This window comes from Ptiloglossa arizonensis, chromosome 5, assembly GCF_051014685.1.
Source record: "Ptiloglossa arizonensis isolate GNS036 chromosome 5, iyPtiAriz1_principal, whole genome shotgun sequence".
In the NCBI taxonomy this organism is placed as follows: domain Eukaryota; kingdom Metazoa; phylum Arthropoda; class Insecta; order Hymenoptera; family Colletidae; genus Ptiloglossa; species Ptiloglossa arizonensis.
This window is the reverse complement of record NC_135052.1, coordinates 17,202,644-17,228,502: the sequence shown is the minus strand read 5'-3', so window position 1 is coordinate 17,228,502 and position 25,859 is coordinate 17,202,644. Positions and strand designations below refer to the sequence as shown.

General features: G+C 36.4%; 2 protein-coding genes across 20 annotated transcripts in view; both read right to left on the bottom strand.

Annotated features, from left to right (window-relative positions):
- Positions 1-22,473, bottom strand: part of Unc-104 (kinesin family member unc-104) — a 42,897-nt gene extending 20,424 nt beyond the window's left edge. For 4 of the 19 annotated variants that reach the window (XM_076311865.1, XM_076311866.1, XM_076311864.1 and 1 more), the window contains exons 1-7: positions 22,333-22,469; positions 5,253-5,429; positions 4,569-4,651; positions 3,743-3,821; positions 2,552-2,897; positions 1,903-2,158; positions 765-922 (exon numbers count right to left, since the gene is read on the bottom strand). In XM_076311865.1, the coding sequence (XP_076167980.1) occupies positions 765-922; positions 1,903-2,158; positions 2,552-2,897; positions 3,743-3,821; positions 4,569-4,651; positions 5,253-5,352 (1,022 nt within the window). In that variant the 5' untranslated portion in view covers positions 5,353-5,429; positions 22,333-22,469. Of the gene's footprint in view, positions 1-764; positions 923-1,902; positions 2,159-2,551; positions 2,898-3,742; positions 3,822-4,568; positions 4,652-5,252; positions 5,430-12,842; positions 13,206-22,332 lie in introns of those variants that run through there. The other 15 variants (XM_076311868.1, XM_076311872.1, XM_076311873.1 and 12 more) reach the window with 7 other exon arrangements.
- Positions 22,474-23,206: 733 nt separating this feature from the next.
- Sod2 (superoxide dismutase 2) lies at positions 23,207-25,346 on the bottom strand. Its single transcript, XM_076310939.1, has 3 exons — positions 25,170-25,346; positions 23,853-24,142; positions 23,207-23,748 (listed from the first exon to the last, which is right to left on the bottom strand). The coding sequence occupies exons 1-3, from the start codon at positions 25,205-25,207 to the stop codon at positions 23,420-23,422; spliced, it is 657 nt and encodes a 218-aa protein (XP_076167054.1). The 5' UTR covers positions 25,208-25,346; the 3' UTR covers positions 23,207-23,419.
- Positions 25,347-25,859: the final 513 nt, after the last annotated feature.

The following is a 25,859-nucleotide window of genomic DNA, read 5'->3' as shown; positions in this document are numbered from 1 at the left end:
ACGTTTATCATTGCGATTCATCTAGAAGAAGTACAGTTTCGCAAAATCGACCGGGAACACGTCGGGTAAAAGAAAGATAAATTTCACGAAAATTGAACTCGTGTGCGGAAACACGGAATTGTTACGCGAATAGTGCGATTAAGTTCGCAGGGTTATGAAAAAAGTGGAATAAATTAGGGAAAAGAACGTAAACGTAGATGTAACCCAGAGATTTCGGTGGAAAACTTGTTAAAACTGTACAAGAGAACACGTCGCGAATGACGCGTCGAATTAAAGGCACGAACGTACATTAACGATTCCTTCGTTGAAGGACATTTTTAAGCATTCGCTCGTTTCGTAGTTCTTCGTTTAATCGCGTCCCTACGGAGTACTTGTTTCCGTTTCAAAGTGTCACGACCAACTGAATAAAATCGTAACTATTACCGAGAAGCTTTGACCGGTTCGAGTAAATGGTCTCGGGAGTTCCCCGATTCTTTTTATTCTTCGTTCGTAAGCTCCGGTACCGCGAAGCTAAGTAATTCTCAACGCTTCGTGTATACCATTACGCGAGGGACGCTCGAGGAAGAGCTAAACGAGATTCGTTTATAGTTGGTGAAAGTTTTAACGCTGTTGCTTCGCGGAAGTTCGAACTATAAACAAGCTTTGGTCTTCGACCAGCTTACACGAGTCATCGAGCAAGTTTCCGAGCAATCTGGACGCTTCGTGACACGGTGAACTCACGAAACGAAAAAAACGATTAAAATTATAACGACGATTGAATATACCGTAAAGTGGAGAGAGTTTCGTCGTAATTGATGTCCGCCGGACTCACTGCAGCGATCATCGCTGTTTTTGAATTTCCACCCAGGTTCTCTCGCAACAACCACGTCAGAACGGAGTCCCTGTACGGTATGAAATCGGCCTTCTTCTTCTTTTTCGTCGCCTGCACAAACAATCACACAGAACGACGTTTAAGCGATTGGCATCGAAATCGTTAGGAAGTTTGCAATAAATCTCCCCGAATCGTTAAAATTTTTTGCACCGTGGTACGTAGTTTGTTCATTTTACCATCTCGTGTAGGAAAATTGAACTTTCTTTCATTCCAAGAATTCATTCGAAACAGGGAACTAAGCGAAGGGGATGAGACATTGTTTTATAAACTTACCGCCTAATAATCCATAGTAAAATGGCAGCGAAATAGACAGAAGACACGTATTACGTTAATATAAAGTTTAGACAATATCCGGGGAAATTCGAAAGGTTAAAGCTGTATAACTTTCGCATCATTGGGTATTATCTAACATGGACACGAACGCTCACAGAACACGCAAGAATTTCATACAGAACGATCCACATACGCTTTCGGAAGGGATCTATTTCTTGATGCAATCTATGGAACTAATAAATAAATCGTTATTCGGGTGATACGTTAAAGCGTTACACGGTGTATGAGTTATTTGCGATATATTGCTTTCACACAGTTCAAATCTTTCACAAGAAAGGCACCATCGACTGCAAAGTACGCTGCTCGAAGTATTTAGAGGGTCACCTACACAAATCATGGTCGCGTACGCAACACGGTCTTTCCCTTCACCTTTGATATTTCGTTTGCTCTCTCGAATGCTTAGCGAAACCGAGCCTCCGATTTCGAATGGAATCCACCGATAATTTACCGATAAGATTTCTGAACAATTTTGAAGAACGAGGCAAATATCGAGGATAAAAGGTGATCGTTTACGCGGTAACATTTCCATTGAACGTTTATCTTTAATTCATAGTTGAATGTACGACTTCACCGAGAGCGATTTGTATAAGTAGCTCCCTAATTGTTCTGAGCCGTGCACGATTGTTTAAATGGAGAATTCTCATATAAATATATATCGACATTAACATTACTCGTACAAGGAAACGAGATTTACTTACGATTTCGGCCAGTGCACTGATGACTTTCCCAAGGGTTGTCAAACTTTTGTTAATATTGGCACCCTCCTTCAATCTCGTGCCCTTTGCACCGGTAGAATCGGCTCTCTCGGAACCGGCCAGATCGACCAGCGAGATTTTACTGACTTTCTCTGTCACCAATCCGGTCGCAGAATCTTGTTTCTGTTGCGTGAAGAAAATTGTAAACACGGCGTGAGATCTGCTCGATGTCTCGTTCATGTTCGTGGCTGCCACGGTTCTGGAAATGAAACAACGAACGAAATTATTTACGTACTTTATTACGCAACGATTATTACGCGTATTTGTATTCGATTATCAATTTCTTCCAAACTTTGTCTCCGTTTCAATCGTCAATTAAGTCGAGAATCAAAATGGCCTCCGATCGTAACACTCGAATCGATTATTCACCCGTAATTTTTCAATGGTTTTACCACAGGTACAGTTTTCTAAGAAGTTAATCCAGCATCGAGTTACATGTTTAATTTGGTAAAGTAATTACGTATGTTCTGCCTGTTTTTCAAAACGAGATCAAATTGATGATCCTTCCTCTAAAAATTATGCGATACTCTTCAATTGATAATCAATCAAATAAATTTAATTCGCGCAATTGAACAAGAAATTGTTTGCACACCTTGCTTTGTTGCCCTCGTCTATGAGATCGTGGATATCCTGGTAAGACATCACCGCTAATTTCGACAGGTCTTCGACGTATGGTCCAAGAAGAGGATGTTCTCGTACACGGAGATTGCCTTTGTTCTTGGGGTTTAGGAGATCTCTAACTCTTTCGCAGTAGATTTCCATATAACTGACTTCCACCGAATACTTGAGGCTCTCGTTTGAATTGCGACCGATTTTCCTGAAAAGGTCCTTGCAAATTTGGGGTATTATTCCCTCTTGGCCTTCTTCTTGTTTGCCCATCATGGTGTATGATTTACCAGCACCGGTCTGTCCGTATGCGAATATGCAGACATTGTATCCTATTTACAAACAATTATTACCAAATAATGACTTAATTTTTTTTTATTCATTTAAATTTTGTAAAATATTGAAACAACAAACGAACAACGACAAGTGAAATTCTCTTTTTTATTGCCCCGTATAAAGGGTGCGGTATGGTTTGTGGTACGGTAGAATAGGTGGTGATTCTTCGTGATAAAATTAGTCGAAAATGTGGATTAATAATATTATTATTTTCAGCGTTGGAACAGTTTCGTAAAATGTAATATATTATAAAATTTATTCAACAACATCGTGCGTAGAGAAATTATTTAATAATATTATACGTGAGTAAATTATTCAATAATTTATTTGTGTTTACTGAAATAATTTAAATTCCATCGAATATCTTTGGAAAATTAGTTTTTGGTTACTTGTACCGACATTGGTTAAACTAAGCACAGTGGCTAGGGTTCGTGCAATAATGTGTTCTTTTTTAATTTTGAAAGAATATGTAAGTAGTAATGGGAAGGTATATAAATGGGAAGGTATATAAATGGGAAATTTTTATTATTAATTTGCCTACGGAGGACCCATGAACTTTGCAGAACGAAGACGAATGTGTCCAGAATCGACGAGGGTGTTAATGCAGTCCTGTTTCTGTATCGTGAATATGTGTCAAGAATGCACGAGAATTTGAATACTCCATTCCTGGTTCAATGGTATGCAAACATTTGTGTCAACTCCTGGACGTAAATTCCACGATATGCGAGAATATTGGCGCAGTGTGTTCGAAATATTTCAAAGATCAGACACACCGTTTCTCCGTATGGTTTATGAATTTCTTAGCGTTTTTTTTTAAATATGTACGTAAACGTGCACTTACCTTCGAAAGCGTGTTGCAGCATCTCTTCGCCGATATCTTTGTAGACCATCACTTGCGAGGAGTAATTTATGTCGTTTGGCTGCAGCAGAAATAACGAGCAATTTATTATTATTATTATCTCTTTTCGTTTTTATGTTTTCCATTTCACGAAACCGAAATTGCTTCCCTGAAATAGCTTTAATTTTCCATTTTTATTGGCTATAGAATTTCTATGGTAAGGTCTCGACGATGGAAACGAAGAGGAGAAATAAAATACGAGAAACGAAACGAGGAAAGTGAGACGCCATTTAAACGAGTGGACCCACTCGAGTTCCGAGAGTTCGTAGAAAGTTTTGTTTTCGTCAGTTTCGGGAATAAAAAATTCGTAAATTCGACCGATTGCAACGGAAGAAACAATAAATCGAACAACGATACATTCGAGTGTATCTGTAAAGTCGAGTGATTTCAATGCGTGGTAATCGTACCATCGCCGTATTCAAAGTGTTAATTTTCAATTTATTTAAATTCATCGGACGCGTGGGTGCAGTTGCTTGTAAAAAAAATAGATATAATAAGCCAAGAACTTGGCGATCACCAACGCGCGAGAAGTAAATTGAGCTTAGTTTAATGGCAACTGCTATCGATCTTTAACCTTAACTAAACAACTCGATGATGTCATTAATCTATACATTGAGCGAGTATTTAACATTTCGAACAATTTCATTTTTTGACATTAAAGCAAAAGGTCTTCTCCCACACGATGATTCCGTTCGTTAAATTAACACGCACGAGAAAAAGAAAGAAGAAAAAAAACTTTCAGCATTGGTTAAAGATGAAAGATACTTACGTCCATGGAAAAATAGGAATAATCGTAGTTGAAGCTCTTGATTGCATCTTTGGTGCCTGGCGGTGCTTTGGGGTTCAATATCGCTGTAACACGCGAAGAAGAAAACTCACCAACAGTGAAGAAAATACTCGCCAATCTAAATTGCATACATTTATATTTCCATTTGACTTTTTCCGCGTAAATGAACGTAAAAAGAAGCAATTTGCACACTTCTTTGATTCTTGATCAATTTTTGATAAATATCTAAACCAAAGTTGAATACAAGTTGAACGTTCTAGAACAAAATGAAGAAAAACTCTGATATCGAATCCGAGAAAATTTATTAACGCTTCGTTGTTAACGAGTTTCGCGAGTATTCTTATCGTTGAAAAATATCCCAACATCAACAACAATTTCGTACCGGTTTATACTACGAACGTACAGCACGTATCTTTCTCAAAAGCGTCCCCGAACATAATTGATATATTCCAAGGTATCGCGAAAGATTCGTGTAAATTCGAGAATTAAAACGGACCGTTCTCAGAGTTATTTTCAATTTAAGTGCGACACTCGACTCGACGGCGAGCCACGCGGTGAAATTAATAAAAATCGTGAATAATGAAGAAGAAGAAAAAAAAAGATATCGTTTCTTGAACGTAGATCCGCCACCGAAATTCAGGCAAGAACGGAATTAATTATACTCACAAGTAGTGTTGCCGGTCATCTCGATGATGCATTGTGCCTCGCGGGAGATCTCCCGATTGTTGAAGGGCCGTACCCTCACCGCCACCTTTACCGACGACATTTTTCTTCTGTTTTTAATTCAACGTCGGGTCACGACGGCGGCGGTGCTGGCGATAGACTTTTATTTTTCTCGTTTCTCTGCGAGAATAAAGAGGCATCGTTAGCAGAGCCAGCAACACGGAAGGGAATGATGCGATCGAAAGTTTATTCTATCGAGCGCGAGCCACGCTCGCGGATTAATTACGGCAATGCGTTATTTCACGATTGTTCCATTCGGTGAAATCTTTGCACCGCTGAATGTTTTACGTAGAACAATTGCCGAGCATCTTCGTCAGGATTAATGATCGTACCACGAACAGCGATAGGGGGGGACCATTCTGCGTTGTACGTTCTGACACACATTATGGTAAATCGCGACCGACGACGAATAATAATAATAATAATGACAATAACAACGGTATTCAATTTTATTCTTTTATATCGTAATCGTTATTATCAATACTAGTACCAATATTCGTATTAATGCCAACGACATCGTTACGTTCATTTTATTCTTTCGTATCGTAATCATTATTGTTATTCCCGGTACCGATACAGGTATTCGGAATGCCAACAACATCGTTATTCTTTTCTATCGTAATTATTATCGTTATTACCGGTACCGATACAGGTATTCGGAATGCCAACAACATCGTTATTCTTTTCTATCGTAATTATTATCGTTATTACCGGTACCGATACACGTATTCGGAATGCTAACAACATCGTTGCGCTCGTTATTATTATTTCGATTAATTTATTCATCGTTTTACCAGCATCGATCTTCTAACATTTCTATTCGACGCGTTTCAACGTTAATATACCTACTTACGTATGTAATAAATCTACAATAGAAGATGTTTTATTGTATACGATTTGTTATACACAGGTATTTTCAAACGATGTAGTACCAGCAATCACGGGGCGATTTTTTGTAAAAAGATAAATTAAAAGTGCGAAATGAATCTTCTCCGTACGAGGTTTCGTTTTTGAAAAAATGCACTTCGAAGATTTACAGGTACGCGTGCACTTGAGTACGACTTGGCTATCGTGTCTGCCCATTGCTCGTTGTTTCTACTTGTATAGGTGTTCGTATAAATATCGACGATGGAATGATATCAATTCAAACCAGTTCCGATGAAATATAAGATAATCAACGGAGAACGGATAATAACGTACCGTTATCAATGTTCACGGTACAAGTAGAAAGAGCGAGTAGAGAACAGACGCTTAACCAGCCCTTCTCGAGCGCACGCGTACCCGACGAATTTTCCAAATCGATTATCGCGAAAACGAAGTCCCGTACAGCAGAATTTTACTCCAAATTTTTACGAAAAATCGGTCTCTGCGATCGTAGATGGCGTTAGGTAAAAAGAAAGATCGGTTTCGGTTTAAGACGAATGCGATAACACGTCTAAGTAGAATTTCACTCGATGATCGTACAAAATTGACCGATACGTCTGACCCAACACGATTCTCTACTCCTTCCAAGACTGATCTCTCGTTCTACTTAAAATCTCGATCTACTTACTCCAACGCACGATATACATCGTAAAGGTGAAACTTCTTTCTCGACAAAATTTTTCTTTTTTTTGCCCTCACTGTTCCCCAAATACAATCTCTGACTGTTCGAACGAGATTCTATTGTATCGATAAAAGTTTTCTTCGCCGTGGTGAAACGTACGTATATTACGTCCGAGGAATTTTATCGAATTTCATGGGTATATTTCATTAGGCGTTGATTGAATCACGATACCAAGTTTCGTGGCATCGTAAATCACCGGCCAATGAAAGTAACTGGTGCATGGACGGCGTTGAAAATCAATATCCCCCGACAAAAGGATCGTCAATCGGGGATAATTATCCGCCTACTCGCGGAACAATCGGCAAACGAGCCAATAAACATCCGACGAATCAACGCGCAAACAATAGAAGCGTAAGGATTATTATCGCTCCGCAAATTCGATCATTTTTGCGGTTGTTGCTGCGGGACGTTTCAATGGAGGAGCTCGATTAGTAAATACTCTTTTAATAAGAGAAATTCAGACGTTAGAGTTGGGTTAAACAACGGTTGTCGAACCTCTTTCTCATTTTCTATGGCGTAGCTAATGTTCATATTTTATTTGTATTCTGTTATGCGCGATATAGTCGTTGAGTGAATAAATATATATCGTCACGTTTTATAGGGAATTTTTAGTTTAATTTGTAATATTGTACGAAATTTTCATTCAGTTTCGTACTTGGGAAGAATCATTTTTATTTTAAATATAATTTTTGTTACGGTTTCGAATCTAAACCGATCGAAACTATTCTGATAATTTTATTCGAAACGCGATACGGTTCGTACATTGATGCTAATGTAAACTCTAGCGTTAACTCTTAAGCTATACTATTTTCCTTTAAAAACTTCACAAACTTCTGATATACCAGAAATAACGCTTAAAAAGAAAATCGATTTCTATATTTAATTTCACGATCAGACAAAGTGGTTAACGAAGTGTACGAACATTAACGAGCTTTCCTCTGAACGCATTTAAAATAAAATGAAAAGTAATATCTACGCAATATGTTGACACGTGCTAGCTACGATTAATATACGGCTTATAATCGTACATATTAGCAAACGTAATATAATATATTGATAAATAAACTGATATTTAATTCCCTTAACTTTTATTCATAAGTTTCAATATTCCATAATAGATTGATAATTCTATAATAGATTAGATTTGTAACAGCGTATAGCTGCGTATTTCATCGATCAGTTGCAACTCTATATTTATCTTTAATTTATTTCATCGTATTCTATTCAAATAATTTTGTATACAAGTCTAATTTCATAAATTCAATAATAATAACAGAATCTATTATTGTTAGCAGATTTCGTAACAACCAGCACCACGTATCGAAAATACAATCCTTGTCTTTGTGCATCAACCAATCGGTCTACTGTTCGTGTCGTCAATGGCTGACTCGTTCCACTGCGAGCCTATTAATGTTCTCTTGCGTTATGGCCTCTTCAGCTCCACCGAGGAGTTAAATTAGGTGTAAAATCAGTTCGTAAAATCATTACAGCTTACACGCCCGAGAAACCCACCTCTGATCCATTTTCCACGGAATAAAATAAATATCCAAGTGTTATCGGGAAGACGTTAACGGAAACAAAGGTTCGTGTTAATGTACCGGAATTAAGTTCGAATTATTGTGAATACAGTGATTGTTTCTTAACGGTGTTCTCTTAATAATCGAAGCAGTTTGAATCTGCTTTTCTTCCCAAAGAGAGTCACAAAGACTCGAACTCTATTTATAGGGGAAACCCGGGCCCATAAATCCTACAAACAAACAAAACAAACGCACAAAGGGAAGCAGGAAATCTGGGAAGCACTGAACGGTGCTTTAAAGACGTTCCATTATGTACAATGGTTAGTGGAACTAGATCAAGAGTTTAGGGGGTCGGGTCATGAAAGACTATCTCTATTATGCGCATTTCAAAGGGCCAACTTCTTAGTTAAATTAAGCCAATCGTGAAGACGTGTTTCAAAAATGGAACAAGATATCCGACAGAAATACACGGTCTCTATCCGAGTTTCCCTTCTTTATCGATTTTCCAATCCTCGTGGTCGTTTTTTGCTCGATTTTCAAGTAAAATAACACGCAACGGGGATCGTCTATACCGCCTCGAGAGGCAAATTGTGCGCTTATTGGTAATTCTAATTATATCTACCGTTTCTATAGAATTATATCGAATCACTGGAGAAGGAATGGTGTTAAAATCAGTTTCTGGAACTCCCTTGTTACGAATGCAACCGCTATCGATCCTTCCATATAGCGATTGTAATAGGGGTCACAGAGCTAACGATTGTTCCTACAATAATTCGTACAATTGTCGTTGATACGACTGTTCGAACGATTATTGCAATCTGTGCGACGTTGTTGTGCAATCAAACGCACAACGCTGCCGTATGACCACCGGTGCAATTAGATGTACGATTTATCGTAGAGTCAATTGTTATGTTCATAGTACCAAGTTTCAGATTGCAATTTTCAGAATGAAAATTAGTTTCATCGCGAAAGTATTATTGAAGAAATGAACATTTTCAGACGTGATTTTCACTGGAATATACATTCTTTAGATTCTGTATATTAGAGGTCACTAGATTTTTGTACAAAAATTTGAAACCAACCAACGAGAAAAATGATACAATTGTTACTTAGAATAAAATATTAATTTTGATGTGTACCAAACTATAGGAGCACAGTTAATATATTCAATATAGTGTAATTTATGTGACTATATAATAAATTTCTTGTCTTGTCTCGTATAACAATTGAATACCCTTCTACCGTGAAAAATGCAATAATTGCAGAGCAGTTAATGAAAATTATTTAAAATACATACACCTTGTTGTAAAAATACATTGGTAAACTGTATTTTTTAGTGCGTTACAATTAAAGAGGTACCATTATTGGCTTTATGCTTTTCAAATCCAAGTAATGTTGTGATATTGCTAAAAAAAAAAAAAAGTATTTGTTGCTCTGTAGTTAGTTTGTGAACGTACCCATTCCACATGGGTAAGCTTTTTAGTTAAAAAAAAAAAAAAATGAATTAATTTATTCAAACCACTCGATGATTTTTGTTAAAAATGTTTTCTTAAGTGTGCCCAGACATTATCTCATACGAAAAGTAAACGAAATTGATATTTCAATAAAAAAAAAAAAAAAACACCCGTTGAGATGACGCAACACTATTCAAGGTGGTATTAACCTACGTCAACGGGGGACTACAGAAATAACAATTTACCTTCGTGCGTAGGAGATTCGATACTTCTGGTAATAGATTTTGTTCAATTTACACGATTCAAGACACGTAGCCTACGATCGAACATTATAGTACGACGTCATCCTCTACTCTCGGATTCCAAACCTTTCGTTTTGCAAGATTGTTTCTAACAAATTCAAAAAATAATTGTGAAAGTTCGTCAGTAAATAAATAGAAATATCATTTCGAGACACTCTTAAGTAAGTACAAACGAAGAAGTCTGTAGTATTCTACTTTGTCCTAAATAGAATTATGAAATATCTATAAGCGTAAGTAACGGGTTTCAAAACCTGCTGATTAAGCGTGAACATTATAATTTAATGAAGAAAAAAAAAAAAATGCTCGATAGTCGATACTCGTATCCTTGGTACGAGAATAACAGTATTATTGCTAACGTGTAATCGATAATCCTACTATGAATTGAAAAAACTGCTCGTGGATGCCGTCTAACCACACACGGATGCGTATCACTGGGAGAGTCTGCACGCGCACTGCGCTATCTACTTAATATTATGAACTACGATTGAAATCACTATGTCGTGCGGTTGCCTATACCGTTGTTACCTTAATTGTAATTTTAACTTCACTCTACGATTTTTATCAATACCGTATCGATATTATTGGACACACGCACCTTTCTTTACGTTTTAGTTTAAAGTATACTAATTTCAATAAGGTTGCAATTCGAGTACCGAATTTTTCGATACAAATTTGCGAAAAATTTAAAAACTTTGGTACGGTTCAAATAAGAAGCGATAATCGCGAAAATGTAAATCTCGTAATCCATTCGTCTCAAAATCAATGTGGTAGTAGAGAAATGCTCAAAACCATTAAAAAATCAGATTTACAAATAATTCAAGAATGTAATAGATGTAACCAAGTGTTCGACGTACACTGTTTATAGCGATTTTAAAACATTGGATATATTTTTCAACGATTTAAATATCTGAATCGATGATACGCTAATTATATTGTAATACTATTTAAAAAATAAGTCACTGTTATTTATTTTGTATTTCTTAAGAATAATATCTATGTACGTATTGTCGAGCCCCTCAACGAGCCCTTTGTTGAAATATCAATAGCATCCGAAGAATATGGAGCGAATGAACCAAGAACGAGTGATGTGGGAGTGTACATCACTCTAAATATGTAATCTCGGAATATTTTATATACTTCCACCAAGTACTAGATATCGCCAAAGAGAATATTACATCTTCTTTCGCGAACAGAAACAGTAATAATCGTCCAGTTGGTATTTAACATTATTTTCCTCTCGCGTGTGAATTATTGATTGTTACGCTTCGTACGAAGACAGACGCGGCTCTTACATTAACATAAGCGGGAGCAAGCTAAAATAGGGCTACTTTGAGATAAACGATCACTGAAGGACAACCGAGAACCGATAAGTAGAATTACCTAGCACGACCGATAATTATTATTACCGTAATGAACGTTTCTCGTCCAAACGGTAACAATTTTAAGAAATTTTTTAACTCAATTTCTATAAAACAGAATTAATAATTCCAGTACCAGAAAATTACTAATTTTTATCATAACGATTAACATTAATTATTCGCTCTTTTTAAGGCTACCAATTACCGTACCGGATCAAAAGTGACTAAGTGAACGAAGTGCTTATTTTAGAATACAGTTTTCTATTCGTTGGTAATACCAACTTTTAAAATTATCCTCGCTAAATTGTTAATATGTAAGCTGTTTCAGCTTTCCTCACGATTCTACGTAGCAATGGGTATCCTCCCAGCTGCCGCACTCAGAGAAATGCTAAAAAATTGATTATTAAAGTCGAATGAAATCCTCGAACGCGTTCCCAAGTGTCACGGGAACCGAGCGCTGCAGTTTCACGAAAACATTCACCGCTGCGCTAGTACGTTCCCGAGATGGACGTAAAAACATCGCCACCGTGCAATCGATAACGCCGGGGTTCGACTTTCGCGGCAAGCCGCCCGGTCAACGAAATTCCAATTTCCGATTAGTCGACGCTCGAACCGCCTATAATTCGATCATTCGCAATCGATTTGAATACGATTGACGTGGCAACGTGTTTTGGTCCAATCGGATTAACGTCGTCCCCCGCCCAACGTATGCCTCGATACCTCGATTCAAGTTCGAACGCGCACCGTATTTCTCTCGACTCTAACCAACATCTTCCCTCGTCCCGTGAAATAGACGACCGAACCGAGATATCGACGTGCCCGACGAAACGTCGTTTGATACGACGAAAAACGACATACAGCGTACGTCGATCGTTCGTACCGGATATCTTTCGCCCCGATTCGTCGTTCGATTCGACCGCAAGACGGTTGCGCCCGCACAACACGCATGGAATTGCGTACGAACTTTCGAGTTATCGTTTCGAAACGTAGCTACGTACACGATGCGCAAAGCGTACAAAATGTCGTCGAACGGTTCGTGTCGTCGAGGCGTACGTTCGTTGTTGAAACACACCCCGCGGAAAATTCTCGTAAAGACGTTTGAATACGTTTCGCGAACATTTCTGCGATGTAGATAGCGAAAACATCACCGACACCGTGCAATCGATACCAACGCGGGTCGAGAGTATCGCGAAAAGTTCGAGACGGGCGTAGGTGAAGAGCACCCACGGCGTATACGTGGATTTTCACGATCGATCCACGGTCGTGAAAGCGGTATAACAGTGTCTACGGTCTTACCTTTTGGTTACTCTGCACGGAGCTAATTTCAGTCGTCCTGTGCTTACGGACGAACGGCTTGGATGTTCACTGTCGGCTCGGTTGTACGAATGAACGGAGACAGTCGATGGCGGACGCGACACTTGACATCGACTATGTCGGAAACGGTAGAAAAAACACTCGCGACTGTCACTATGTCGGTGCACTGACAATTCTTCGACGATCCTCGAGACTCTTAAAGGACACGTACGCGGACATTATAATGCATTTGTCCACGTATCGCTCACGATCGAGCGTGTACGCGCGCGCACTCTCACTCACACACACGCACGCACTGTGCTACCGAACAACCCTGCCTGAGAACAAATCACCGCGACACCTCCGGTCGACGGTCGGTCGTCGAGTGACGGGCAAACTCGAAGCGCCTGCGCGCTTACCCCCGCGGCGGCAGCCATTAGCCGATGCCCGAATTACCGCGCAAGCGCCATTTGACGGTCACCTGGTAATTACTACACTCACACCACCGAAACCGGATGTCCTTTATGCCCCACGGGTCCCCCGATCTCTAATTCATCCCGATACTTTTGCTAGCTTCTTCGAGATCTGTTCCATTTCCGGGATATCGAGCCAAATTTTTTAAATCGGTCCACGAAATAGAATATAAAAAGGAACCATTCGAAGACCCTCTTTGAAAATACCACTTTGGCTTAGTTTATTCGCGAGAAATGGAACCAGAGACTCGCCCTTATTTCTCGGGGAATAAGATTTCGTACGAGTTTTTTTTTTTCTTTTTTATTTACGAGTTACGAGAAATCGCGAAACAGCGTTATCAAACGTTCGCTCCGCCCCCTTCGAAATTCTGAATACACGAGGAAACCTAGAGAAAGGGGTATATAGTACTCGCAATAGCAGACAAAAACCGTCCAGTCGACAATAGGTCGGCAAAAGAACCCTGGAGGAGATTTGTTTCGCGTCAGATTTTTATTTAGTTTTTTCTACGAAAAATATTTCGAACGCCCTCCCACTCCAAAAAAAAAAATTTCAGATCTTCGTTTTGGAAAAATCTCGACGTTTGTGGAATTGCCTCGCGAATGCATTTCATCGCTCGTTGTAAATCCGTCGAATCAATAATTTCAGACGAATAAATTAAATTCTAGGTTTTGAAATCCGCAGGTCATGGCGGACATTCAACCGAGTCTCCCACGAGTTGAAACGTTCCTCTGTATTACTGTTTCTTTATAAGGTTACTCGTTATTAATATCGATGAAACAAATAAATGTTACAGTTTCGCAAGTAAAGTAAATTCTCCGTATACTTTCAGGGTTGATTTACGAACCTATACTATCGGAAAATTTGTTTCTGTTTGTATCTCCGTAGCGGTTCTAACTACAGATATTGATTATTGTTTCATTCGGGGTAACATTCGTAGTTCGTTCATCTAAGACATTGCTTCTAAGATAGGCAATATGTACTAAAATTGCTATTTACGCACCGAATTTGCTCACTTTTACACATAAACGTGCAATCTGGTTTCACATAACGTAAGCTTCCACATACAAACTAAATTCCTTACATCTACGTTCAGGGTAGTTGATTTGCAAATCTACGTTAACTGAACACTTTTTGTCCATTTTTGTCTACTTCCGTGGTTATTGTGCGTTCCTGAATCCTTTGGCCATCTTTTTTTCATACTCCCATACTCTTTTTCAAATAACAATAATTGTGTACTCTTGTAAAAGAGATTGTACTCTTGTAAATCATATCCACGTAACAATCTTGATGCTCCATTACGAAAATCGTTCGTCTTAGTCGAACCTTCGATGTACATTTTATAGAGGAGACTTTGAGCCGCGTAACGTTTATTATTAAAATTCTTACTTTTTGGTCGATATCTTCGTTTCGACGGTAAAAGATTTCACGTAAAAATCGAGTCGCCGACTCTCGTTAAAGATATTTCTCACGGCGGTCCTAATTACAGCTGTTGATTATAACTTTATTCGGAGCAACGTTTACGGCTCGTCGTCCACTTTTTAGAGAACTTTCAAGCTCTGCGACGTTTACCAAAGTTGCTGTTTGTTCAGTCTCGCAGCTAAACGTACAATCCGGTTTCTGGAACGATAGTTTTTAACGAACGCCTCGTCGCGAAAGGGTTGAGGGTTCAACTCACTTGTAGGCGTGCACGGCTCTCCGTGCAATCGGAGACGCAGTGAGATAAAATTGCAATCTCGAATCCCTAATACGATTAGTAAATTGAAAATAACGCTTCGTCGACGCGGGAACGAAGTTAGTTCTGGATTAACAAATTCACCTTTCGATTGTTGGCCGTTAGAATTAACAGGGCCCGCTGTAAGAGAATCGTTCAATCGATTTTACATAACGTCTGACTGAGCTTTCGTAATCGTTTTATAGGACTCATTAAACCCCGGCTTCTCTACCTTACTTTTGCCACTGAACGCGAGTCAATTGCGAAACCGTTGTAACCGATCGGTCAAATAAATCTGGCTAGCGCGAGACATAATCGTTGATCAACGCTACTCGGTTTACGGTTAAACTTATAGCAGAAATGTTCCTTTCGCTAGAAGAATCATCGACTCGTTATTTCGTAATCTTTAAAGTACGCGTGATACATTTATTTCGCATATAATGAAATGGAATTGTTCGGAAAATTTATGGTGTCGCTAGATACCATAAAAAACAGATCTTGGTAGCGGTAGCTATCGAATGACGTCGAATAAACGCCATTGGCCATTTTCTCAAGACCGTCTTCGCTGTCCTCGCGGGAATTTTTTATTCCTTCAGTTCGCCGACTAGCTTGGCCGTAAAAAGTATCCAGACAGCCTGACCGTAAGCATAAGATATCGCAAAACGTAAATTGAATTTGTTTTTTTTTTTTCGGTACGAACGCACATTCGACGAATGGTTCACGTATTCCTTTAGACGCACTGTAATTTATATTTTTACATGCCTAAATGGAACGATTCGATCGATTATTGAGAGAAAGTGCTCCGTAAATCTAACCAGTCAGGAAATAAAATTACGACATTGCTCCGGTGGCGATAAAACGTTTAATCTCCAGGGTATCGTAGAACTTTTAATATTTTTCAACGAAGTGTTACTTATAATTGTTTGGTTGAGATAGAAATGATTGAGTTTTAAAAATTGTACGATCGGTTAAGAATCTTTATCGGTAACAGTTTTTCTAATATTTGGTGATAGTGGACTACATTGAAGAATGAGGGCGTGTATGAATGAAATGAAATTCCTTTCACTATAGAAAACTTGAAGAAAACATTACGAGTATTATTAGAATTGTAGAGAACGTATGTATGGAATATGAATGTACACTCTGTAACTTAGTCGATGCGTTTACAGAATTTTATTCTGAAACAATATCTATTGTATAAGTTTGTTATAAGATCCTTTCATTTTTTCATACAATATACGAAACTAATTAAACACGTGGCGAGTTACTACAATAGCCGTCATCGATCAAAAAAAAAATAAATAAATTAAACGTATCCACGAAGTGGATTTTCAATGTAAGAAAAGGGGATGAAATAGAGCACGTTATAGTGTATAATTGGTAAATAATTATTCAAGATTGCCTCCTTACCATTGTCCCAATAACAACGTACATATGTTTCAAGTGATGAAACATGTTTACACGATGCCTGTTCAATGCCGTTAAATATGATCATTCCGCCTGAGTAGGTGGAAGGTTTCTGTCTGACTATTTACTACGCCGAAAGCACCCCTAGATGAGACAGATATAGGGGCCGTTGAGAAAGAAAAAGGTCACACACCCACCCCTCTTTAGGAAACTTATAATGCCTGTTTATACAACAGATTATAGAAACATTCCTAAAGAGAATCTGCTGATATCGCCGAACAATGTATTTAATGGTACATGATTGCACAGCTTTACCAATATTTTGAACAGCAATTTAAAAAGTAATTTTATAGTCGTATATTAATCATAAATTAAAGTAACGTAACAACTTGGCTTACAGTCGACGATTGAGTCAAGGGTGAATAACGATTTTGTTCCGTTTATAGAGTAGATGTTATACGAAAAGTTATTAACGATTTTCCTGAGTTGTTGGTAGACTTATCAGTATGGTTGATCCAGTAAACCCTGTCTTGAAGAGGAATGCTAATTTATTTAGAACTTTGAGAACGATTCGAACAAATCGCCGTCTAATGATATTTGTTAAAGTAACAATAGTTTGTTACGTTCTGTTATAAATTATAATTCGTTACTTCCAAAATTTCGTTCGATTAATCGTGCACCAATTTTTTTTCAATTTTCCACATTTTAATCAATAATAAGAAACGGTGAATTTGTTTGTTTTTTTTTTCTTTTTCTTTTCAAGTGAAAACACGTTAATTTTGAGAAGCGTTTCGACGAAACGAAATTTCACGCAAGAAGAGTCGCGCGCGCATCTATGACGTCAAAACACACACGTAGTCAACACCCTAAACCCACGCTTTTATGTACCAAACATTAAATTTCTGCTCCGCTCGGCGGAGAAATGCTTCTTGGCAGCCATTATCTCGCCGATAGTACGCCTTAACACCAAATGCGACTTTAGGGTAACATGTGTGACTTTCGTACTATTCAACCTTGAGAACAGTCTCATACCTCGATGGTATCTGGCATCGAGATTTCTGTATGTAGACACAAAGGCACCTTTATTTCGGAACCAGATAGCCGATAAGACGTACCTCTACTGATAATAAACACGATTTGATATTCGTCGAAAATAGCATTCGGATTTTGCAACAGACACGTTCCATTTTAGAAAAAAAACCTCTCATCATATTTACTTCCTTTTTTACACTTCAATTTTAAATAACTATGACCAGTTTGATCACCAGTTTAACGCGATTCAAGTAGAAGCATCTACTCAAATGATTTACGATTTTGAATACGCAATATTTTTTGTTTCTCTTTTCGACACTTAATTGGTAGTCTTTAATATCTTCGGGTTACTTAAAAAAACGTGGATCCTAATCGTTTTAGTCGGTATACGGGCCATTGATAAGAAAATATTCGTACTGTAAGTCAATATTTGTTTAAAAATAAAATATCACATTAAATTCAGTCGATTCGGATACGGGCTGAAAATACGATATATGTACATATACACACATATCTATGTACAAATTGTAACGTCAAATATGTCATCAAGTTTGGCAATCAAGCTGTCATTCTACGAGACGTGTCAAATTCTTATTATCACCGCCAACTGTGATTTTAGATTGTTCAACTTATTTTGCATATAGATTCAATTCTAAATTGTCTTTCTCTGGCTATAAATTGCGTGGCCGCGTTGCAATTTATTTGACGTAATTGTGGATTCGCTAGATAATTTTCCATAATTTGTTTTCAGGGAGAACCTGAAAACATGCATTCATTCGAATTAATTACTTTTTCCAACGTTACGTTACCTACCCTAGATAGTATAAGATAATAGTGAATGCGGATTAATATCGATAATAAACAAAATTAAGTCCGTGGCGTCATATTTTTTCCACTCCAATTGCCCTAATTTCCTATCATGTAATTCCACACCTCTCACAGAGGGAAGCTCCAGTGTAATTATGATAAATTGATCGTAAACACATCGGTTCTGATTATCCCTACTGACACGTGGGGTTCGGTTTCGAGGAATCACTACCATAGCATGTCGCGTTTGGATTACTTTTAAGTGATTAAACTAAAGCATATATACACACTTCGGTGTGAAATCAGATTTCATCGATACATTTGTCCTCGTTTTTCACCGAGAAAGTATGGAATGTACCATCTGAGAGTTTTTTTCAACTAAAAATCCAATATTTGTCAATTTTTTTTATATAACTGTTATATTTTGCCCGAGAATTTTTAACATTCGGTTTGAACGAATATAGAATTCGTTATAATTGGCTACTAGTGTCAGCTACTTTTCGTTGAATCGTATTGCATGAAAATTTTAGAAGATTCGATCTATTGAAATGTTTCCAAAACGACACTTTAACGGACGCGAATATCTTTGACCTAAAATCAAACGGAAATGTAGTATATATATCGTAGATTGATATATATGTATATTATAATAATATCTTCTGGAAAACAGAAATACAGAGAACTGCATATTCTAGAATTCCTTTAAAATTCATCTACTTTTTACTATTTTTATATGCATGAAGAAGGAATATTTACGTTACAATTTCTAATAAATAATCCATTTATGATCGGATTAGCCTAGAAACTTCCTTAAAGTCGATGCCATGGACGATATATAAAAATTCAATAATAGTTGAAGAAATTGTAAGAAATAGAATTGCTATAATCGAGAGGCAATTATTGGAATAACAATATCCAATCGAAGGAAATGGCAATTAAGCTCAAATAAAGCCTCTTGTGTATAATACAAGAAGTAATCAATGCCAAAGGCAATTTAACTAAGTATTGCAATAAAACTCGAATTCTGCATAGTCCTATTTGGAAATCCTTTTTAAACAAATACCACCTGCACACGATACTAGCTCCTTACAATTTTTTGCATCAGTTTCAAATTAACCGATAAATATGTTTGTCGGATTCCGTGATTCTGCGTATCCTATATTTATTATAACAATTAATTGTACCGACTTACATAACACGTTGGGGCTTTTATAATATCGAATACCCCGGTGAATACATAATCTATTGAGTAAGTACCCTTTCTGTTATATTTCAATTTTTTATAAAAATGGTCCATTTATCAAACGGACCGACGAAGGGAATTTAATCTCAGTCGAAAATCGAAAATGGCTGTAGCGAAAGTGTCGAAGTACTTTACCAATTTCGTTGTCATCGTTAACCGAAATTTTGGATACGTTTGTACAAAATGGCGTCAGGTAAGAGAAATATAGTGAATTAGCTCAGCCTCGAAATCGATTCTAAAGAAGAGGTAAGGGAACATGCATCCGCGATTTGTATTAAAAAATATTCAAACGATCGATCTGAAGTCGCCAAGATATGCGCAAACGGTCGCTCGGCAGGAATTCGCCCTCAAAAGTGGAGTAGAATCGAAACCGGTAGTACGCGGTGGTAGGTGGTCGAAAGCAATATGGCGGCCCATGGTTAGCGGTGTCGGGTGCGCGCGCCGATCGACATCGTGGTCCAGGGTCGTGCATACCCGCTTTCTCCGTTTATGGACCAATCGCATCGCGCCTAGAGGAGAAAATCAATAGGCGTAGAGCCACGGATGACGTCAGCCTGCAACCCGACGATCGACCGATGCGACGCGGGCGGCGCCGGCCAATTTCTACGGAGCAATCAATAAGTAAAGATATCCAACCATGTCGGCAAATAGCACCTACGTATCTTTATTTCAGCCATATGCGAATACTTCGATACCCCGAATACATATTGCTCGCGAATTTAATCGGATGCTGTGACTGCACCCTCCCGATGACGGATTCTTTTATTGACGCGGCAATGGATTCAGAAATGTTATTACCGTTAAAAATTGTCGAAAATACAATATGCATCCGAAAGTCTAAATTCGAACAAAAACAAATATGTATATTTTAGTTTGCGAAGGATTAAAGGAAATTATTTCGTGACCATCGAGTGATACGTGTGTTGTAAGGTTCGCGCTTGACAGACTGCGGTAAAGATTGAAATGAGACTTGTATTTTTGTTTCGTTGAAACTGTCCTACGAAATTATTTCTCGGTAATTCTGCGCCGTACGTAAATTATATGTAGCCAATACCAATGACGTATGTATGTTCATATTTTATGAGACGCCGTTCCGGAAACGTGACTGGGACATCCGTCCTCTATCATAAAAGAATAATAAATTCTAGTATTAAATTCTGGTCTAAAGTTTATGATTTTTTGACACGTAAAATTATAATCCGATTCTTTACGAATCGCGACGCATTTGGGCTTTCCGTTTTATTTTCAAGCGTGAAAAAACGAGTTGAAAACGTTTTATACGTATATTGTAATAACATTAATTACATTTTACTGAACTCTGCCGGAAGATTTTAATAGAGAAATCAACAACCAGTTAGAGGAAAAAATTCACATATGAAAATGTATTTGCACGTGGCAAAAAGCGGTAATGTGACACTGAACCAATCGGCAAATACTCGACGCTTTATTCCTACAACAGTACTATAATCCCTATTGGTTCGCGACAATAATTCGTATCGGCCTTACTCGAATTACGTTAACACTGATTTAGACAAATGGAAGGACGGAAACAATTTTCTCAAACTGTAATTGCACAATTTCTTAATTTTTTCTCCGTTAATACGCCAAATTCGCGAAATTTATAATATATGATGTTTGAAACGTTTTACTTTTATAATTCCCAAATACATCTAACTTCTAATCTTTGATCTTCCTAAATTTACAAATAGACAGAACTTAGAAGTTTCTTTAAATTAAGAAATAGTTTTATAATTTCTCTACTTTTCAAAATAAATTTGGAATTTTCTAATACTTTGATTGTCGTGCAATATTCATATGTAGATGCTCGGCAGTTGATCCCACAATACAGTTCCTAACAAACTTAATTCAGTAAAAAGGTTTACTTTACACTCCGCGATCTTTTCAGCATCAGCCTTCCGCGAAGTTGCACCTGTATACTCTAATTTCAAAAAAAGAACCTTCCCCAGAAGTGTGTTACACTTCTCCAGTAACGATCCACGAGTCGGACGTATTCGTATAAAAGTATACCATCAGGTAGATGGTATACATTTATTAACAAAAAAAACCTTATGGCAAAAGCAAGTCGATTCTATATTCGTTGACTAGGACGAAAGCGCCACCTTCGTTCGTAATTAACACTTCTGGTGATGCACTAACGTTGGGAATCATTCGAAACATGCTGCGAATGTATCTTCCGATTAACTAGTTTCAAAATGTATTACACAGAATGACATTCGTCGACTATACATTGCTCGATATTCGTTTGAATATAAAAGCAAGTACATACACACCAGACCTTTTTAAGCATTTATATAAGTACTTTTAAGAGAAAACTTAAATTAACCATGAATCAGAATCACTTGATAAAGATTTTTGAAGTAATTAACATTACGTTAAACATTTTTGCACAATTCTTTTTTGAATGCAAGGAAAATATAAGATAACTAACGTCCGAAACAATGGTTAATCTTACATCCAGTCATTGTTTGAAATAGTTACAAAGTTTTACGCTACAATTTCTCTAGGTACTTTTTTGAAGTTTCACTATGCAACGTAAAACTAACCGTGGCAATAACGAAACACTAATCAAAATAGAACACAACGCTACGTAAATTTAAAAAGTGTCTGATTATAGCTACACACATCTACTGTGCATTCGTGCGTAGATTTAACGCCTGGGGGGCTCGCGATGCATGATGCATTACGTATAAACAAACTACAACGGCAACAAAAATACTCTCGCAATCGTGCGATAATAACGAACATGCTACTTAGTGCGAGTATTTAAAGTGACAAGAATGCTTGTCTGAATGACTCACCAGATACGTAGGCAGTGACGTGAAAACAGCTGAGGTCCTCCGGCCATACTGGTTCTGGTTCCGCAATGTTCCTCGAGACACAGTGTACGCGTCGCGACGACAGTGGCGAGTCGACTCTACTCGATCGATTATGAAAGCGGTAGGTTAGGCGTCTTTTTCTTCTTTCTCGGCACTCGCTCGTGCAGCTTACTAACCGTGTGGCGCTGATGTCTGTTCCCTTTTTGCGGAGCGTTATGACACTTCGTAGAGTATTTTGATCGCGCCAAATGCAAAATTGATCACAATACAATACGCAATGGTTATCGATGTATGATAATTTGAACGCGTTCTACGATCGGTCGAAAGAATTCAAATTTGATTTCCATACTAATATTCTATTATTTTTATAATAGAGCATGTATATTTAATATTTTTGGAAAATATTTGCAATGTACTTTCGAAACGTTACCTTTGTGTCGTTTCCAACAGGAAAAACAACCATTTGGAACTAGTATATCGAATACTTGGATATACTTCTTTTTCTAAGTTCTATTCTCATCTATTTCTAATATCTTTGTTACAATTATATAGTTGAAAAAATAAAGACATTAAAAATCGAAAGCTATTAAACAAAAATTCAATAATTAAAGTAAAGACACAAAATAGTTTGTTCCACTACTTGTAAATAGATTTTTGATGTTTTAAAAGAAAGTTTAGAAATTTTTAAAGTAAATTTTGATACATAAAAGTAATTCATTGAATTTTTTATATGTAAATTTATATGGAATTTTTTATATAGCTATTGAAACATGTAACAATATCCATGTGAAAAGAATAGTAATAAAATAAATGATTCTTCACTTATGATATAAAATAACGACAATAACATTTTTTTTAGACAGAGTTTACTGTAGTTTGCTTCATTTTTACATATAACATGTACAGTATATATGAAATATGTGTGTACAAAATTGAAAACGTCTTTTCAAGACAATGAAAAGGACTAAAAGTAAGAAATTATTTTTTAGAACGAAAATTCGCACTATAAAATAACCAGTTTCGATGCTAATGTACTTTTATATACGATCACTAAACGTAACCGTCCGCTTTAACATCCAGCAGCACTCTTGAAGCGACCACTAACGTCTTTCCAATTAATAATGTCAAAGATTGCCTTGACATAGTCAGGTCGAACATTTTTATATTGCAAATAGTAAGCGTGTTCCCAAACATCAATACCCAAAAGTGGTACTAAACCAGTTGTAGCTTGCAAGGGATCCTGATTACTACATGTTGCTATCCTTAGTGATTTTGCCTGTTTGTCATACCCAAGCCAACCCCAACCAGATCCCTGAATTGCAACAGTGCTTTCAGATAATTGTTTTTTCATCCCTTCCAGGCTACCAAAATCTTTTTCAATCTGTTTAACGAGGGCGGCTGTAAAATAAAAGACACTTCACAGTTAAAGTTCATCTATTTCGTTGTTTAAAAAAAATAAAAATACCTTAATCTGAAAAATATCTACTTCTAAATATATTTACCATCTGGTTTACCACTATTTGGTGACAGATTACACCAGAAAATCGAGTGATTCAGATGACCACCACCATTGAATTTGATTGCAGGGCCCAATGCAATTTGCGTATTGACATCACCTTTAGCTGCAGCTTCCTTCATCTTCTCCTCAGCAGCATTTAAATTATTCACATAAGTTGCATGATGTTTAGAGTGATGAAGTTGCATAATTTCAGCACATATTATTGGTTCTAATGCCTTATAATCATAGGGCAATTCTGGAAGTGTATGCTTTGTCCTTGTAATTGCATCTTTACTGAGGAATATATATATATACATATACATATATATTATAACATTTTTAAATTAATCAAAGGTCAAAATTAATTAATAATAGTATAAATTATAGGACTAATTTTTTTTTTATATATGCATTTTAATTATTTATATTTAACAATTGTATAACTAAGAGCATACATATAATAGCATAAAACTAATAATTATAGTACATGCAACTGTTTTGTTTATTTAAAAAAATTAAGTTATAAGTGATAAATACAATAAAAAATATTGTGCTCAGATAAAACTATGTAATTTGTTTAATATCTATTTAAGTAACATTTACTTTCATTTTCAGAGATAATGTTAATATTATCTTATTTACAACATAAAATGGTTTTCCTTTTTTGGGATATAAATTCTGTAAGCGATTAAACCTATTTTATTTTATACATTTTGGTCAAGAAAACATTGATATTGAAATGTCAAATTGACAAGGGCTTATCTAACATGTACATATATATCTGCATGTCATAGGTCAAATTAAATTTACGAAAATTTCTATATTATTACTTGATTCGAACAGTTTAAAAATTTGTATTGCATATAATATAAAATTGTTTTAAGGATAGTCCTTTAAATCAAATTAAACATTTTTTCAAATTTGACAGGTATGTCGAGCATGTACCACAAAATATTTTGTACCTCAATTATTGACAAATTTTCAATGAAATTATGACTATTGCAAATTAAATTTTATATAAAAACAGTGCAATCTAATTATATAATAAACGATAAGAGGTAATTATTTAAAATATATATTTAATCAACTGTAAAAACTAATATTACCTTACAATAAACTCTGTTAATCCCAAATTTCAAAATATTTTCTTAACTATTTTTTAAAACACAATTGTCAGTTTTATATGAATGTAAAAATATAATGAATCCACTCTAAATAAAGTATTTAATAATAATAACAAAGAATAGAACAAATTATAGGTTGGAAATTATATAATATCATTCGTATAGTATTCTGTGAATGAAAAATAAGATAAACTTACATTGTACTGGAAAACAAGGAACGTCTTGCCGCAAACATTGTTATAACTTTAATAAGTATAACTGTTTTTTACAAAATGCAGTAGAAGTTGCTGTAAAACGCGAATACGCTCTTCGATCACGAACCTACCGTGAACCGGTGCAAATCCTATCTAAATGCTTGTGGAGTCGAAAATGGCTCAACTACTAAATGCGCCAGTACCGCTTATTACGTCATAATTTGTTCTGTGGCGGAAAACAAATCACAGTTTAAATAATTTCATTTGTACAATACTCGAATTAATTTAATTTTGTACTGTAATTTTTTTATCAATAACAATAAATTTAAAGAAAAAATGTTTTATTTTAAATATTTGTTACGCTTGTTTAAAAAATTATACGTAAAGAGAATTTTCAAGAGTAATATCTCATATTGTGCAAATGATTAATTTTCGAATTACAGTTTCTGGTTTGTTTTGGTGAATAAAATGCTCTGTATAATCTTTCAACAAAAACAAATTTTTGACCAATATTCCAATTGCTACAAAGTTATTGATATTATCTATAACATGTTTTAATTCTTGCAATATACAATTCCCATGGCTACATTGTTAATTAAAATAAACAAAAAAACGGGACTTTATTTGGTTCTCTATGATTATCTTAAATAATTGAATTTGTATTCCATAACGAGATTTTTAATTAATAAGTCA

What these genes read in the sequence shown, in the direction of transcription:
- Sod2 (XM_076310939.1), bottom strand. Translation starts at nt 25,207, where the DNA reads ATGTTTGCGGCAAGACGTTCCTTGTTTTCCAGTACAAT. An exon ending in TCCTTGTTTTCCAGTACAAT is followed by an intron (nt 24,143 to 25,169) that starts GTAAGTTTATCT and finishes TATATTCCTCAG; the next exon opens with TAAAGATGCAATTACAAGGA. An exon ending in AAATAGTGGTAAACCAGATG is followed by an intron (nt 23,749 to 23,852) that starts GTAAATATATTT and finishes TTTATTTTACAG; the next exon opens with CCGCCCTCGTTAAACAGATT.